Source organism: Lontra canadensis, unplaced genomic scaffold (assembly GCF_010015895.1).
Source record: "Lontra canadensis isolate GAN:19392208 unplaced genomic scaffold, GSC_riverotter_1.0 scaffold13, whole genome shotgun sequence".
In the NCBI taxonomy this organism is placed as follows: domain Eukaryota; kingdom Metazoa; phylum Chordata; class Mammalia; order Carnivora; family Mustelidae; genus Lontra; species Lontra canadensis.
Genome location: NW_022631007.1, coordinates 27,695,382 through 27,709,471, shown reverse-complemented (window position 1 = coordinate 27,709,471; position 14,090 = coordinate 27,695,382). Strand labels below are relative to the sequence as shown.

The following is a 14,090-nucleotide window of genomic DNA, read 5'->3' as shown; positions in this document are numbered from 1 at the left end:
CAGATGGCAGCTTTTGTCAATGAAGACTGGCCACCACCATTCAGATGGCAGTTCAACCACTCTCCCAACACGCAGCGTTCGGTTAAATGAGTGATTTGTCAGATCTCAAGTTTTCTGAGCTCTGAGGTTAGGCTTTGCTTCCCACAGTTTAGTATTACTTTAAGTCTGGTCCTGCTCATTGATTTACGTGTGCTACTTCCAACGCTCTGTATCATTTGAAAACTCCTTTTAAGGAAGGACAGCGCACTCTCTTCCTCTGTTGTAAATGGCACATTTAACCAGACTTACAGGTGCACAGGGCTACACAACTTCCAAAGCACGTCCAACACACAGCAGGACACATACACGATCACCACAGTCCTGGAGAAGAACTGAGAAGGCTGAGAACCATCAACCCACTTTAGAGATACAGAACAGACTTGGGAGAAACTCATCTCTCTCCCCTTCTATCTTGCTTCCCTGTCTGTCTGTCTGTCTGTCTCTCTCACACACACACACATATACACACACACACTTACTGGTAGGTTTAACACCAGCCTTTTTGCCTGCCCACGCACTATATTAAAACTCCCTTTGCCCTGCAGAGCTCTCAACAAGCCAAAGTTCTCTAAGTGTCTGTGACTAAAAAGTAGGTTGCAGTTCACGAAGGCTGCCTTGTTAAGAACAGCAGTCCCCAGGCAGGGGCTGGTAGAGAGAAGCCAGTCATGAGTGCACCGTAGCCCAGACCAAGTTTCCAGTTGACTAGGAGGTGGGAGAGACAGACAGACCTGCTCAGTCATTACCTGTTTTGCTCTATAAAGTACTGCAATAAAACTGCATTCCTTCTCCTTCCCTGCTTTCCTGCACCCCCTTCTTTGCCCACTGAAGGCTCTTTCATACACTGAATGTATATTTAAAATAGAATTTTTAAAAATCGGTGTAAGTTCAGGGCCCAATAAGTAGTTTGGCAGGATCTAAACCAAGTTATGGGTTTAAAGGAACACTAAGAAGAAAATTAAAATGAGTACAGTGTTAGTCCAGAATTGTTTAGGAACGAAGGGTTTTGACATCAAATGGATACATGTAAGTAGAGCAGAATTCACCCGCCTTTGAGGTGGAGAAAAGTTACGAGGTAAAAAGTGCAAAGGGCTTGGGTTCAAACTTTGGCTTCTCCCGCTCTGAGGATCCACGAAGGGTAAGTCTCTCCACACTGAATACTGGGAATGCGTACCTTTTTTTCTTCACCTTACAAACATCAACTTATGTATTTGAGTTTCTTTTTTTTTTTTTTTTAAGATTTTATCTATTTATTTAAGAGAGAGTAAGCGAGAGAAAGAGCACAAGCTGAGGGTGGGGAAAGATTGGCAGAGGGAGAAACAGACTCTCCACAGAGCAGGGAGCCCGATATAGGGCTCTATCCCAGGACGCTGGGGTCATGACTTGAGCAGAGGGCAGATGCATAACTGACTGAGCCACCCAGGGGCCCCTGAGTTTCTCTTTACGCTGGCTACTAGGAATTGTCAAACTTCCTACCCACTGATAAGCAAGATGAAAAAGTCTAATAAAACTCATTCCTTGGGGCGCCTGGGTGGCTCAGTGGGTTAATGCCTCTGCCTTCAGCTCAGGTCATGATCCCGGGGTGCTGTGATCAAGCCCCGCATCGGGCTCTCTGCTCAGCGGGGAGCCTGCTTCCCCTCCTCTCTCTCTGCCTGCCTGTCTGCCTACTTGTGATCTCTGTCTGTCAAATAAATAAATAAAATCTTAAAAAAAAAAAAAACAAACCAAAAACCTCATTCCCAGCTTCATCCTTTCTTCTCTTTTCTTTTCTTTCTTTCTTTTTTTTTTTTTAATGATTTTATTTATTTGACAGAGAGAGACACAGCAAGAGAGGAACACAGGCAGGGGCAGTGGGAGAGGAGCAGGCTCCCCACTGAGCAGAGAGCCCGATGCGGGGCTCGATCCCAGGACCCTGGGATCATGACCTGAGCTGAAGGCAGACACTTAATGACTGAGCCACCCAGGGCACCCCCCGCGCTTCATCTTTTCTCTTATATTTTTTTATTGGAGTATAAACAAATGTTACCTTAGTTTCAGGTACACAACATAGTGATTCAGCAAGTCTATACACTATGCCCCACTCACAAGTATAGCCAGCCTCCGTACGATGCCACTACAAGCCCACGGGCTTGTATTCCCACTGCTGTGTCTTTCATCTCCATGACTTATTCATTCCTGAACTGGAAACCTGTACCTCCCTCTCCCCATCACCCTCACCTCCCGCCCTCGTTCACTTGCTCTTTTGCTCTTACTTCCTTTCCCCAAGTCATACCTTTGTTGGAGGGGGAGGAAATCTTATTTTACTAAATGTCTATTTGTAAGCATTTCAAATCCATGGGGAGGGGGGATGGAGGGGGAGGGAGTACGTATAAAGTAGCCTTAGGAAATAATAGCAGTGGCTACCATAAATATATTTGTGCTTCCTACTAGGGGCTCTGATCTCAGCTCGCTGAATACTCGGACCAGTCCCCAAGGCGGGAAGCTCCGTGAGGCCTGAAGCCATGCCCCGGGGCTCTGCACTGTTCTGAGCACACCATACTACCAGAAAACTTGGGAGCAGGCACCCCAATACATGCATTTACAAGATATGTACCTGCAGTACTCTAATTTACAGTACACACACACACACCCAGAATTTTGAAGAGACTTTTCTTAAAAACCCAGAAACTGCCATTTTCTTCGGGCACTCCACAGACAGTCTTGCATTCTCCATTTTCAAAGCCAGGGCTCTATGAAGAGAGTCCTTCGTCCTTCCCTGGGTTGTGGAGAAAATCAGACACAAGGGCAGGTACGTAAAGTGCCTCCTATCTCACGGTGCCCAAGAATGTTTTTCTCCCATACAATGAAAATAAAGCAGCACTGAAAAAACAAACATTTTTTAACTTCTATGTTCAGCTTAATGGTTGACACAGCGTTTAGAAGTTAAAACACTGGACCAATGAATTAAAGATCAAACAAGAAAAGGACATAATGGTTGCTGGGAGAAATGCAAGAAGGGAATGAAAAAAGAAAATCCAGCTACTGCGGATACCGCCTTTGACCTGACAGAATGAAGATCACTAACAACTTTGGAAGGAGAAACGAGAGTCTAAAGCAGATGGGGTAAAGAACCAAGAGAAAGGTCAGGGCAGCATCATGCCCGACCCCTGGCCTTCCTGGCCTGTCAGGATTCACTTCTTCCCTTGCTCGCCCCAACATCTTACACGTGGTTCCAGCTGCTGTGATGTATTTTGGATTTCCCCAACGGACGAAGGGAAGGATGGCAGAGATGAAACCAGCCTGCCTGAAACCTTCAGACAGAAAGGCCAGTCTGGGCTTCTCCCTCCTCGGTCCCTGCACGCTAACGAACCACACAGGGAAGAGAGGCGGCTGACCTAGAGGGACAGCTTTTACCTCCTCCAGCCCCGCCAGGAGAGGACTCCAGGGAAGGTGGCCCGAGTTACCTATGGCTCCAGGGGACTTTCTGGCTTCTCCTTCCACAGCTTCTGGGGGACCACAGTTGGCCTGTGTCAAGCACCACAGAGCCTGGCTCTCCTTCTGGCCCTGCCCAGGGGCGCCGGGCTTGGGCTTGTAGCCGGCAGATCTCAGTAGCACATCTCCGCCTCAGTGCTCCTGGCATTGCGCAAGCCCCGCTCTGCTAGGACATGCAGTGAGGCCAGGGACCCAAACCATGGCGCACAGCAGCATCTGTCAGTGCCCTGGACTTTGGAAACCCCTTGAGGGTCAGCAGGGACAGGGAACTGGAGGGGCGGCCACACTGCCCACACACAGTCTGATACAGCAGGTAAGAGCCTCCAGAGAAAAGCCTGTGGATCTGTACGATGTGAAGTTTCCTAGCAATAACACCCAACGCCATGTTTCCGTAAAGCCTCGTCTGACCCGTACACTGAAGGCATAGACACTGGAGCTTCAGACACTGTCCAATGACTCCGCAGAGTTCTGGGCTCTTCCAGAAAAGAGCACAAGGCACTATCAGTTGTTGGTATTATTATGTACCTACAACCTACATCTTCCAGTGTCAATCACTGCCATGTTTTAAACCCTTTTCAATAACTGACAACTTGCCCAGGTCTCCAAGGGCAGATGCCCACTCTTTGGTTCCTCAGGTGGACAAGTTTTGAAACAGATATTGTACCTGAGCTTTACTGTACCAGTACAAATAGACTTGCTCCTGGTACACAGTAGGTGCCAATAAATGCTTGCTACACTGCCAGAACAGCTGCCTGAAGAATCCAACCACAGTGTGAATGAATACAAGTACAATAGGCATTCTGCTGCCTCAAATCATCGCTACAGATTTCTTTCCCATGTTAAGTACATCGCCAAATTATATATGTAAAGGCAAATTTTCCTCCTTCACCCAAGATGATTAAAAAAAAAGAAAAGCTTCTATAATTAAGGATGATTTTTTAAATTGCAGGCAATGTAGCAAAATGAATATTAACACAGATCTGAAACACGCTAAATAGTTATTACCAAATCAATTTCAAAGCATTTCAATTTAGTAGCAAGCAGGGCAATACAGGTGGCAACAAAGCAGGATTAGCATAAAATCAAAAGGGCAGGATTCACAAGTTAAAAATGAAAATAAAATACAGTTAATTCCTCTTTGTAGGCCTCTCTCCGCATCTGATCATCTCCCTTGGGACACAAAGTCCAGGAAACAGAAGGAACAAAAGGTCTCTAGCTACCTCCAGAATCACTTTCATTTTACAAGCCCAGGAGGGAGTCTGGTAGAGTCACAAGATAAAAGTCAGCACTCGATAAGCTTTGTTTTAGTATCCTAAGACTGGCCAGAAAAACAAACAGTATCAAACTCTAGTAAGCACCAGCAGGACACAATAATAGTATCCAGTACTTCCTGCAAGCCACTTCTGCAGGAGAAATGTTTCTGGGAAGGTATTCCCTTGCCTAAATTTACATCTGCCTTCCAGTTTCAAAGGGAAAAAGAGCAAATGCAAGCCACACCCACCTCCCCACCAGAGAAATGGAAAAGGCGGCAGGAGAAGCCTTGGTTCTTTTTTTATTTTTATTTTTTTTAAGATTTATTTATTTATTTGACATACAGAGATTACAAGTAGGCAGAGAGGCAGGCAGAGAGAGAGAGGAGGAAGCAGGCTCCCTACTGAGCAGAGAGCCCGATGTGGGGCTCGATCCCAGGACCCTGGGACCATGACCTGAGCCAAAGGCAGAGGCTTTAACCCACTGAGCCACCCAGGCACCCTGGAGCCTTGGTTCTTTACCCTTTCGTATTCTGAGCACTTAATTTCCTGAGAGCTCTCTGGCCTGGTGGAATGTGGTGGCTCAGGTGGGTGGGAAGCCGGGCAGGTGAACAACACACACACACCTGCTCTGCATGGGAGACAAGCCCAGCGTGGGGAGATGTGGACACCGTCCACTCAGAATACACCTCCTCCTCCTCCAAGGGGCTGTCCTAACACCAACTCTCAAAGAGAAACAGATCTGGGATTCTACAAAAGTAATTTGGAGATTATAAATGTCGGCAGGTAGAAGCAAATAGTAGAGAAGGGCCTGGAAGGGACAGATAACTAACTTTTAATGGTCTCTTACTCAGCCAGATTGCTACCTGTAAGTTCTTCCCCTGGGCACACCTATTATTAATACATATAAATGATTTTTTTGTTTAAGTCTTGATAGGAAGGCTGGGTTTTGTTTCTCCTCATCCAGTTCCCTTTCTTCCTAAATAGAGCAATAATCCATTTTTTTAAAAAACACAGAAACACACACAATATTGATCATGATATGGAGACAAACAAAAACTAAAGAGTACCTTTAAATCAAAAGGTGCTTGTTAAAACCTATTGCTTTCAGTGATGTTTTGGAAAAAAATCAGATTGGGGGCACCTGGGTGGCTCAGTTGGTTAAGCAGCCGACTCTTGGTTTTGGCTCAGGTCATAATCTTGGGGTCCCGGGATCAAGACCCACATCAGGCCCCGTGCCCAGCGGGGAAGCTGCTTAAGGATTCTTGCTCTCCCTGGCCCTCTGCTCCTCCTACCACTCACATACTCTCAGTCTCTAAATAAATAAATAAATCTTTAAAATAAATAAATACTCAGATTGGCTTTCATACACATTCTAGTGAGTACACCTACTTAATTTTTTTTCTAAGATGATATTAATACAGTTTACAATTTCCATTTGTTAGCAGTTGGAAGCAAGTTTATTCAAAGGAGTGTCACTAAGAAAAAAATGTATTCTCAGGCATGGAGGAAACACATGTAGAAACCACTTTTTTTTTGTAGGCAGAGGGAAGTGGGGGGGGGGGGGGGGGGAAGCAAGCTCCCTGTTGAGCAGAGAGCCTGATGTGGGGCTTGATCCCAGGACCTTGAGATCATGACCCGAGCAAAGGCAGAGGCTTAACCCACTGAGCCACCCAGGTGCCCCTAAGAAGCCACTTCTTTACAAAGTCTTCCTTTTAGAGCAAGTTATTTAAAAATCTACTTTATGCTGATTGGGTTTAAAAGTTCTTTACACTGCAAATTTAAAAAGTCAGACATTAATTTCTAGTTAATGCCAATGATTCTATTATGTCAAGAGTAGGAATTTTTGCTTTCAAAAATATACATATTTGCCTTCAAAATATATACACACATATTTGTAGGGAATTCAGTTACACCCCTCCAGCTGAGACAGTACTTGTACATGACAGATTACAGCCTGAAGAGAACATTTAAGAATTCAGACCTCCTCAAATCACATGAAGCGGGACTTCCCTCTGCATAACACAGTAAAGTTGGAAAAGAGGGCACAGAGGTTCTGCGAAGTTCTGACCTCTGCACAAAGAGACGGGAAGGGGTCCGACAAACTCTTCTAATGGGCATGATTCTACCCTTTCTCCCACTAAGCCATTCCTAAAAAAGAAAACCCCCCTCACCTCCAATACATCAAAACAAGCAGAAACAGAACACAGAAAGGGCAGCCTGTGGCGGCCCCGAGAAGGCTGTCTGACCACATGGGAATGCTTTCCCTAAGTAGCATCTGTTAGGCAAAATATGTAGATTAAATATAATCACCATGACTGGGGCGCCTGGGTGGCTCAGTGGGTTAAAGCCTCTGCCTTCGGCTCAGGTCATGGTCCCAGGGTCCTGGGATCGAGCCCCACATCGGGCTCTCTGCTCAGCAGGGAGCCTGCTTCCTCCTCTCTCTCTCTGCCTGCCTCTCTGCCTACTTGTGATCTCTGTCAAATAAATAAAATCTTTAAAAATATATATAAAAATATAAAATATATATATATAATCACCATAATGGAAATCAGCTTACATACTAAGAAGAGGGCTAGGAATTTCTAAGGCTGGGTTAACACTATTTGAAATTTCCCCTAAGTGCCCTAAATAAATGATCCCAATACTGTACACGGAGCTCTGAGCCCCGTGTGGGCATCTGCAGCCCCGAAGCTCATCACGCCGTGCCAACTGTGTGCACTTGTCACCAGCCCCCTACCTCCCGACACTTCTGCTGCTTCGACCCAAGCTCTAGGGGCGGACACACCTGAAACAACCGGAAATGGAAAATTCAATGGAAACTTCTTCCCCCTCTCTCCAGAGCCTGAAGAATTTAGAACATGGATCCTGACCAGCCTATCACAAGCAGCTGCCCGGCCTTCCGAAGCAGGAAGCCAAGGTATCTTCACCTTCACCTCTGTCCACTAAGATCACCGTGTTCTTGAATAGTTCATTCTGTTGAGCATTTAAGATGCCTAAAGGCTGCCGTTCCCAGGCTACACCTTATAAAAACAGTCCTGTTCCTCAGGTGGAAAAAAGCACACACCCCAGCCCCAGTGATCACGGAATCACAACTGAGTCACAGATCCCCGCTCCGTGACAAGACCATGAAACCTGCGGACGCCACACTGATTCAGGAGGACACGCTCTCCCTCCTCAGGCCCTCCCACGCCCACCTCTTCAAGGAGCTGTGACTACCGTCTGCCGGGAGAGGAAATACTTGCTTTTTCCCCTTCTCTTCCCCACCACACCTCCCATGTGTCCCTTGGCAATAGGTTCTAGTTCTACAGGTCACGGAAGGAGAGCAAACAGAAGAACATTGTCATCAGCACTGAGCTTCCCCCTCAGCCACCTACAGTCCTTACTCCTGGCAGGAGGCCAGCTAAGTCAGTGAGAAGCACCATCCCCAAAGTTGGAGGGACTTCAATTCCTCACGACCCCCACTTTGTCTCAACTGTCACTGTTTTTATGTGAAGCTGCGTTAAGGGAACATGTCGGACTTAAGCCAAGGAATGAAGGACAGCCTCAATGACATGAAACGTGTCATTTAACTTTAATGACAAGACACAGCTTAGAATATAGGTGCCATTAACAGATGTGACAATGCCAACTTGGAACGGGAATCTCGAACAGCTTCTTTAGAAACCAACTAGACTTTCCCTCCTCCCATGCAACGTGACCGTGGCAACAATTCTCTTTTCCTTAATTTCTCATTCTCAACACCATGCTAGGACGCAGATAGCCAGAATAATATAAATGAATAAATGAGAACCCCCTCTTTCCCCTACATATAGAGACAAAAATAATAAAACATGATCAAGTAAATTGAAGGAAAACATTGAGGTGCTATGGAGAGCATGTAATAGGGGGACTAAGCACTCTGGGACCAGATGGGATGTATTCAGTCAAGTTCTCATTCAGAGCCCTGGTGTTCCTGCAGCTCGAACTTGACAAGACAGAAAACCAAACTGGTAACTTTCCCCTTTTTAGAATACTTTTATTTTCTTATTTTTTTAAAAGATTTTTATTTATTTGACCGAGAGATCACCAGTACGCAGAGAGGCAGGCAGTGGTGGGGGGAGGGGGGAGCAGGCTCCCTGATGAGCAGAGAGGGGACTCGATCCCAGGACCCTGAGATCATGATCTGAGCTAAAGGCAGAGGCTTAACCCACTGAGCCACCCAGGTGCCCCTTAGAATACTTTTAAAATTACAGCACTGTATCTCAATGAGAGAGAGAGAGGAGAGAATGAAGGGATAAGGGTCCTTTTTGGTCACTGAAAAAGTCTCTGTCACAGTAAGAAACTGGCTTGGTTATAATCAGAGACATACAGTGCCGATGCCAGATCATATAATGAGAAGAGAAAAGGTGGCCCAAAAAACCGTGTAGCACTGAACTTCTCGAAAGAAGATAAACTATAGTGAGGACAGGACATTTCAGGAGAGTGAAAAATGCTGTAAGGGGAGATGCCTGGCTATCAAAGACCACCACAGGCCTGGCAGTGGACAACAGCTCAGAGAGGGAATGAGGACAGAAGTTAACATGGGGAAAAATGAGTTGGACTAAATGGCAGGTGGGGAAGCAGAGTGAGGTGGGAACAGGAAATCAGCAGAATACGTGAGAGTTTACATTTGCTACAGAAACCTCAAGCCAACACTTTAATGCAATGTCCAGAGGCAGCTAATATCTATAGAAACAGATGGTAGACTACTGGATGAGCAAGGCTGGGGATGCAGGGGGAACGGAGTGTGACTTCTAATGGCTACAGGGTTCTTTTTGGGGTGAAAGTTTCTGAAATCAGATTGTGGTGATGGCTGTACAACTCTGAACAGACCAAAAACCATTCAGTGGTTTAAATGAGTGAATACTATGGTATGTGTTTGCATCTCATTAAGACGATCAAAACTGAATGAAACAAAAACCTACCGGAGTGGAAACTAAGGGCAGAGGCGGCCATCCCTGTGTGAAGGGCTCCTGAGACAGCTACAGTGAGGTCACAGAGCCCGCCACCCAGCTCCAGCGACCTCACAGATCTTCTGGGGCAATCTCTAAAATATGAAGTTCATGAACCTGCAACTTGGTTTTGCAAATTACTCTTGAAATAGCAGGTGACAGAAGAAAATAAGGAGCTCAAATGTCATTCCCTTTAATTACATACTTATGTGGAAGTAACTGGGGTTCAATTCAGTCCATACTAGAACATAAGCTGTCCCTCAGAGACACACGCGTATGTCAGAAAAAGGGCAGGAGCTGTATGTGCAGTAGAGCACCGATGCTGAACAGGAGCACAATTCAGGAGCAGAGGAGGGCCCAGACAACCCATCCAGTGGTCCAGCACACCTGTTACCTGAAAGGCACCACGCCGGACACCTGAGACACACAGGTGCACAGCCCCACCTACAGAAATGTAAAGGCACTCTGCCTGGATAGGATGTGAAAGGTAAGGGCTCTTTCCCCTGGTTGATTCTAACGTGTACCCGAGACCAGAAACTACTGAACCAATCAGAATCCTTACTTTAACAGAGAAAGAAAGGGAACAAAGTGTGCAAAGAACGCCAATGTTATGCAAGTGTTGATCTAGGCAAGTACCCTAAGAGTCGGGACTAGAATCTGTGTCTCCTCATCCATAGTTCAGGGCAAGGAAACCCACTGGTGTGGGTGTGGGAGTGCGGGGGCCCCGGGTGGACATCCTGAGAAAATTCTAGCCTCAAAAAGAGTGGTCAGATCCCATGAAAAGAAACTAAAGAGAAAATACCCGGAACTAAGTGAGGAAATGAATGACCTTGAGATTGGGCTGGGAAGACGCCTCAAAACACAGGGAACTTATTGCCTGGTTCTATGTCCCAGGGAGACGAGACATCCAGCAATTGGAATTAATCGATGAGGAGGTAAGATTTCGTAACTTCACATGTCAGATGAGATCAGGACATTTTTTAACCCAATGAGCCCAGCGTTATAAAAACCAACACCAAGGAATGTAAAAGGTGAGGAGGCTTCATCTTCTTGGCTGTCCACCGAGCCAGCGCCGGCTGCAAAGAGCAGGGCAGGGCCCCGGCCGAGCGACCTTCACAATGCCGGCTCCGATCCTCTGCAGTCACGCCCGGTGGGCGCTCTGGCTGATGGGCACTGAGCCATTCCGTTACCGAGCCGTGTGCTTCTTACCTATAATTCCACTGTCCTTGCTTTCCAGGGTGGAACTAGGGCTGCTAACGGTCTCACAGGGACTTTTGTTGGCTGCCGTCTTGCTGACACAGCTATTCAAGGTTGAGCAGGGGCTATCGGTGCTGGGAGAGGCGGTGCTGCTGGTTAGTGTGGAGCAAGGACTGATGCCTTGGCTCAGAGCTGTGCGCTGCAAGGCGAACGGAAGGAGGGTTAGCATGGCTTCACACATGACGCTTCCACAGAAGCTTTTGTTTCCGACACTAAAGCAGTAACACTGCAAACAGGAACGGGAAAACCGTTTTTCAAACTGAGGGGACTTAATATATACATGTGGCCTCCCAAATTGTAAAAAAGAAATCTCTTTGTTTTGTCCCCTTCCCCGGTGATTTTTTTAAAAATCATTATTATTAAAAGGGCAGTCTCAGACATAATTTAGTGGGAACGCACATTCGTAAAATAGAAATAGCAAACGGGCAGACTTCCTTTCATTTAAAGTCTGCAGAAGACAAATGCGTTCTTTGACCTCTGTACGGAAAACCTGGGAACTCTGTTTTTGTCATGTTTCACGAGCACTGCAGCCTGATTCAATTATCGAAGATTTATGGGCTCTGCAAGCAGGGCCAGGAGGCTGGTGGCCACTGCCATCTCAAACAGTGCGTGACACCCTCGCAGAGACCCTTCCAGGGGGCGGGAGCTCTGGCCCCTCACTGCTGCGCAAACCTTAAGCATCTCCGCTCTAAAGGGACAGGCTGCCGGCTACCTAGGAGAACGCTTCTCCATGCACGACCCATTTGATCACATCTTACTTTGTCTCTGCCTCACCTCCTACAAATCTTTCCTCATCCCACCGACCCTCCAAAATCTCAGCCTTTAAAAAAAAAAAAAAAAAAAATGCACGGGAAAGCATATCCCAAAGCAGCCAGATGAGAAGAACCATGTTATAAAGATAAAAGTAGTTATCGTGACAATGGGAGTCTTTGAGCCACTTCAATTCATTTAGCTACTCTTCTCTGGGGGGTGACTCGAAGGTTAACATGGATATTTTCTTCAGTTCTGTACCCTTCTGCCTCGCCCCACTTCCCGACTGCAGAAATCACGAACTGTTGAAGTAAATTTCGATACACAACAGCCCAGACTCATTTGACTGAACCATGCCTCCCCCCACGCAGGGAGGGGGAGAAGAGGGTTATGCCCTCCTTCACACATCCTCTGAGCCGGTAGGATATGCAGTGTCTTCCTCAGGCATTACCATGGTCTCATTGTTTTCTTCAATGGTTATGTGTGTGGCACTTGGGATCCCTTCTCCCAGTAAAAATCCCAGCCTTGTCAACAGTTCTTGAGCTGCTGGCGAACAGCTCGGTTCATTACCGGCCTTTGCTTCTGGAACAAAGAAAGAAAACAATGAAGACGCCCCTCTGGGGAATTTCAGGTTTGCAACTGGAGTGTTACAGCTGTTTGTCGGGTGCTTTTGTGTATTCTTATAAAATGCACAAAGTTTGACAATGCTGCCTGTCCTCTAGCAATACATTCTAATTAAGAGGCTGTGACAGGTTAAGAAAACAGTGAAAGAGAAACTCCAAGTGCAAAGAGTGAAATATTTGACCTGAATCAGAACACAGTGTGATTATAGGATAGCAATCCCTATTTCCACGGCATGTGAAAAATGGGCACACCTCCCACGCCAGAGGCAGAAAGAGGCCTTCGTCTTAACTCTTTAAGAGGACAGGGTGGCCAGTGCCCATAGGAGGCAGATATAAAGTCAAACCCAAGTGGCATGCTGGCAGAGTCCCACGATACTTAGATGTTGGGGTAAAACTGAAATCCAAGCTCTCATTAACCAAAAACAGGGGCAGGACTAACTTTGGTGGAAATGTGCTGTGCCCACCCCACAGCCACAGCAGTCAAAGTCAAAGCCAGGACCCCAACTCGAGGGTCAGTCGTCAGGAATCCACTCTGAAACAAAGATTTTAAATCCCAGCGAAATGTGTCCCAGGAGACAAAGCCCAGTGACACACTCTCCTGTTTGTAGGAGATGGAGAGAAATCAGGCTGTGTTCTCTGCACACTCCACAGTAATGCTGGACACACGGTTAACCTGAGGGTCACAGCTCACCCTCGCCACCTTTCCCTTCTCTGGCCTCCCCCTGAGAAGCTGGTCATCTAGCTTTTTGCACTTTTTTAAAAGAGTTCTGTTGTTGGGTTTAAATGTTGAGCTATAGGTTAACCTTGTATCCAAAAGACAAAGGGAACTTAACTACGGCTGACGAAATGATGGTCACATCATTCTAACACCTCTCGTCTATTTTTAAATCAGCATCCATCAGGGAATGAAATAACGTATAAAGCAAACCCTGCTTACAGAAGTTAGAACTTAAGAACAATATGTCACTTGTAATATACTCATTCATCTTAATGTTTTGTTCTTTTTTATTAATCATCTAGAGACACAGACCCATACATTGACGAATCCGTTTTTCTTAGACGTGGAAATCTGCAGATAAGTCTTAGAAATATAACATGAGGAAAGAACAAAATAGCAGTGTTACCTTTGAGCTACAGTATCCCCACCCAAGTTCAATGCTAACTTTGCCTTTTGTACAGAGCCATAAAATCAAAACCAGTAGAGCTGAGAACCATTTGTATTATCTTCACTCACATACCAGGTTTGCTCAGTCATGCTCCCAGGATAGCAGCTACAAGAGAAACCAGGCTGGCTGTATCCTCAAGGAAGGAAAAGCATCCTGCCCCTTGCTTACTCTCAAAAGCTCCTGATGTTTGCAGTAAGAATTGTGGTTTGCCAGCCTGGATGGTTTTTTTTTTAGCTGCTCCAGAAAACTGCAGGGGTAAAATAACCACAGATTGATTGTTCTGGGTTAAGAGAGCCCGGATGTTTCTGGATCATTTGTGTTAAACTCCTACCAGGAAGGGGCAATGGCCCCAAGCCAAAAGGGGTAAGAGAGCACCCCGGGGCAGGTCAACCACACCCAGAAGACCACTCTACAAAGGATCCCTTCCCACCAGAGATTTCCAACCATATTTTGATTCCCAAGGTACTTGGGCATTTGGGAAAGGCAGGAAGGAACCAAACCAAATCGGCAAAACCCAGGCACACCCAAGGGCTGAACCACTTCAGAACAGGATCAGTCCCACCC

The 14,090-nt window shown here is 46.3% G+C and overlaps 1 protein-coding gene across 7 annotated transcripts in view; it reads right to left on the bottom strand.

Annotated features, from left to right (window-relative positions):
* Positions 1 to 14,090, bottom strand: part of TANC1 (tetratricopeptide repeat, ankyrin repeat and coiled-coil containing 1) — a 239,731-nt gene that overhangs the window by 63,379 nt on the left and 162,262 nt on the right. For 4 of the 7 annotated variants that reach the window (XM_032857876.1, XM_032857872.1, XM_032857874.1 and 1 more), the window contains exons 5-6: positions 12,189 to 12,319; positions 10,940 to 11,126 (exon numbers count right to left, since the gene is read on the bottom strand). The exons of 1 other annotated variant lie outside the window; for it this stretch is intronic. In XM_032857876.1, coding sequence (XP_032713767.1) covers positions 10,940 to 11,126; positions 12,189 to 12,319 — 318 coding nt within the window. The remainder of the gene's footprint in view (positions 1 to 10,939; positions 11,127 to 12,188; positions 12,320 to 14,090) is intronic. 2 more of the 7 variants (XM_032857871.1, XM_032857873.1) reach the window with 1 other exon arrangement.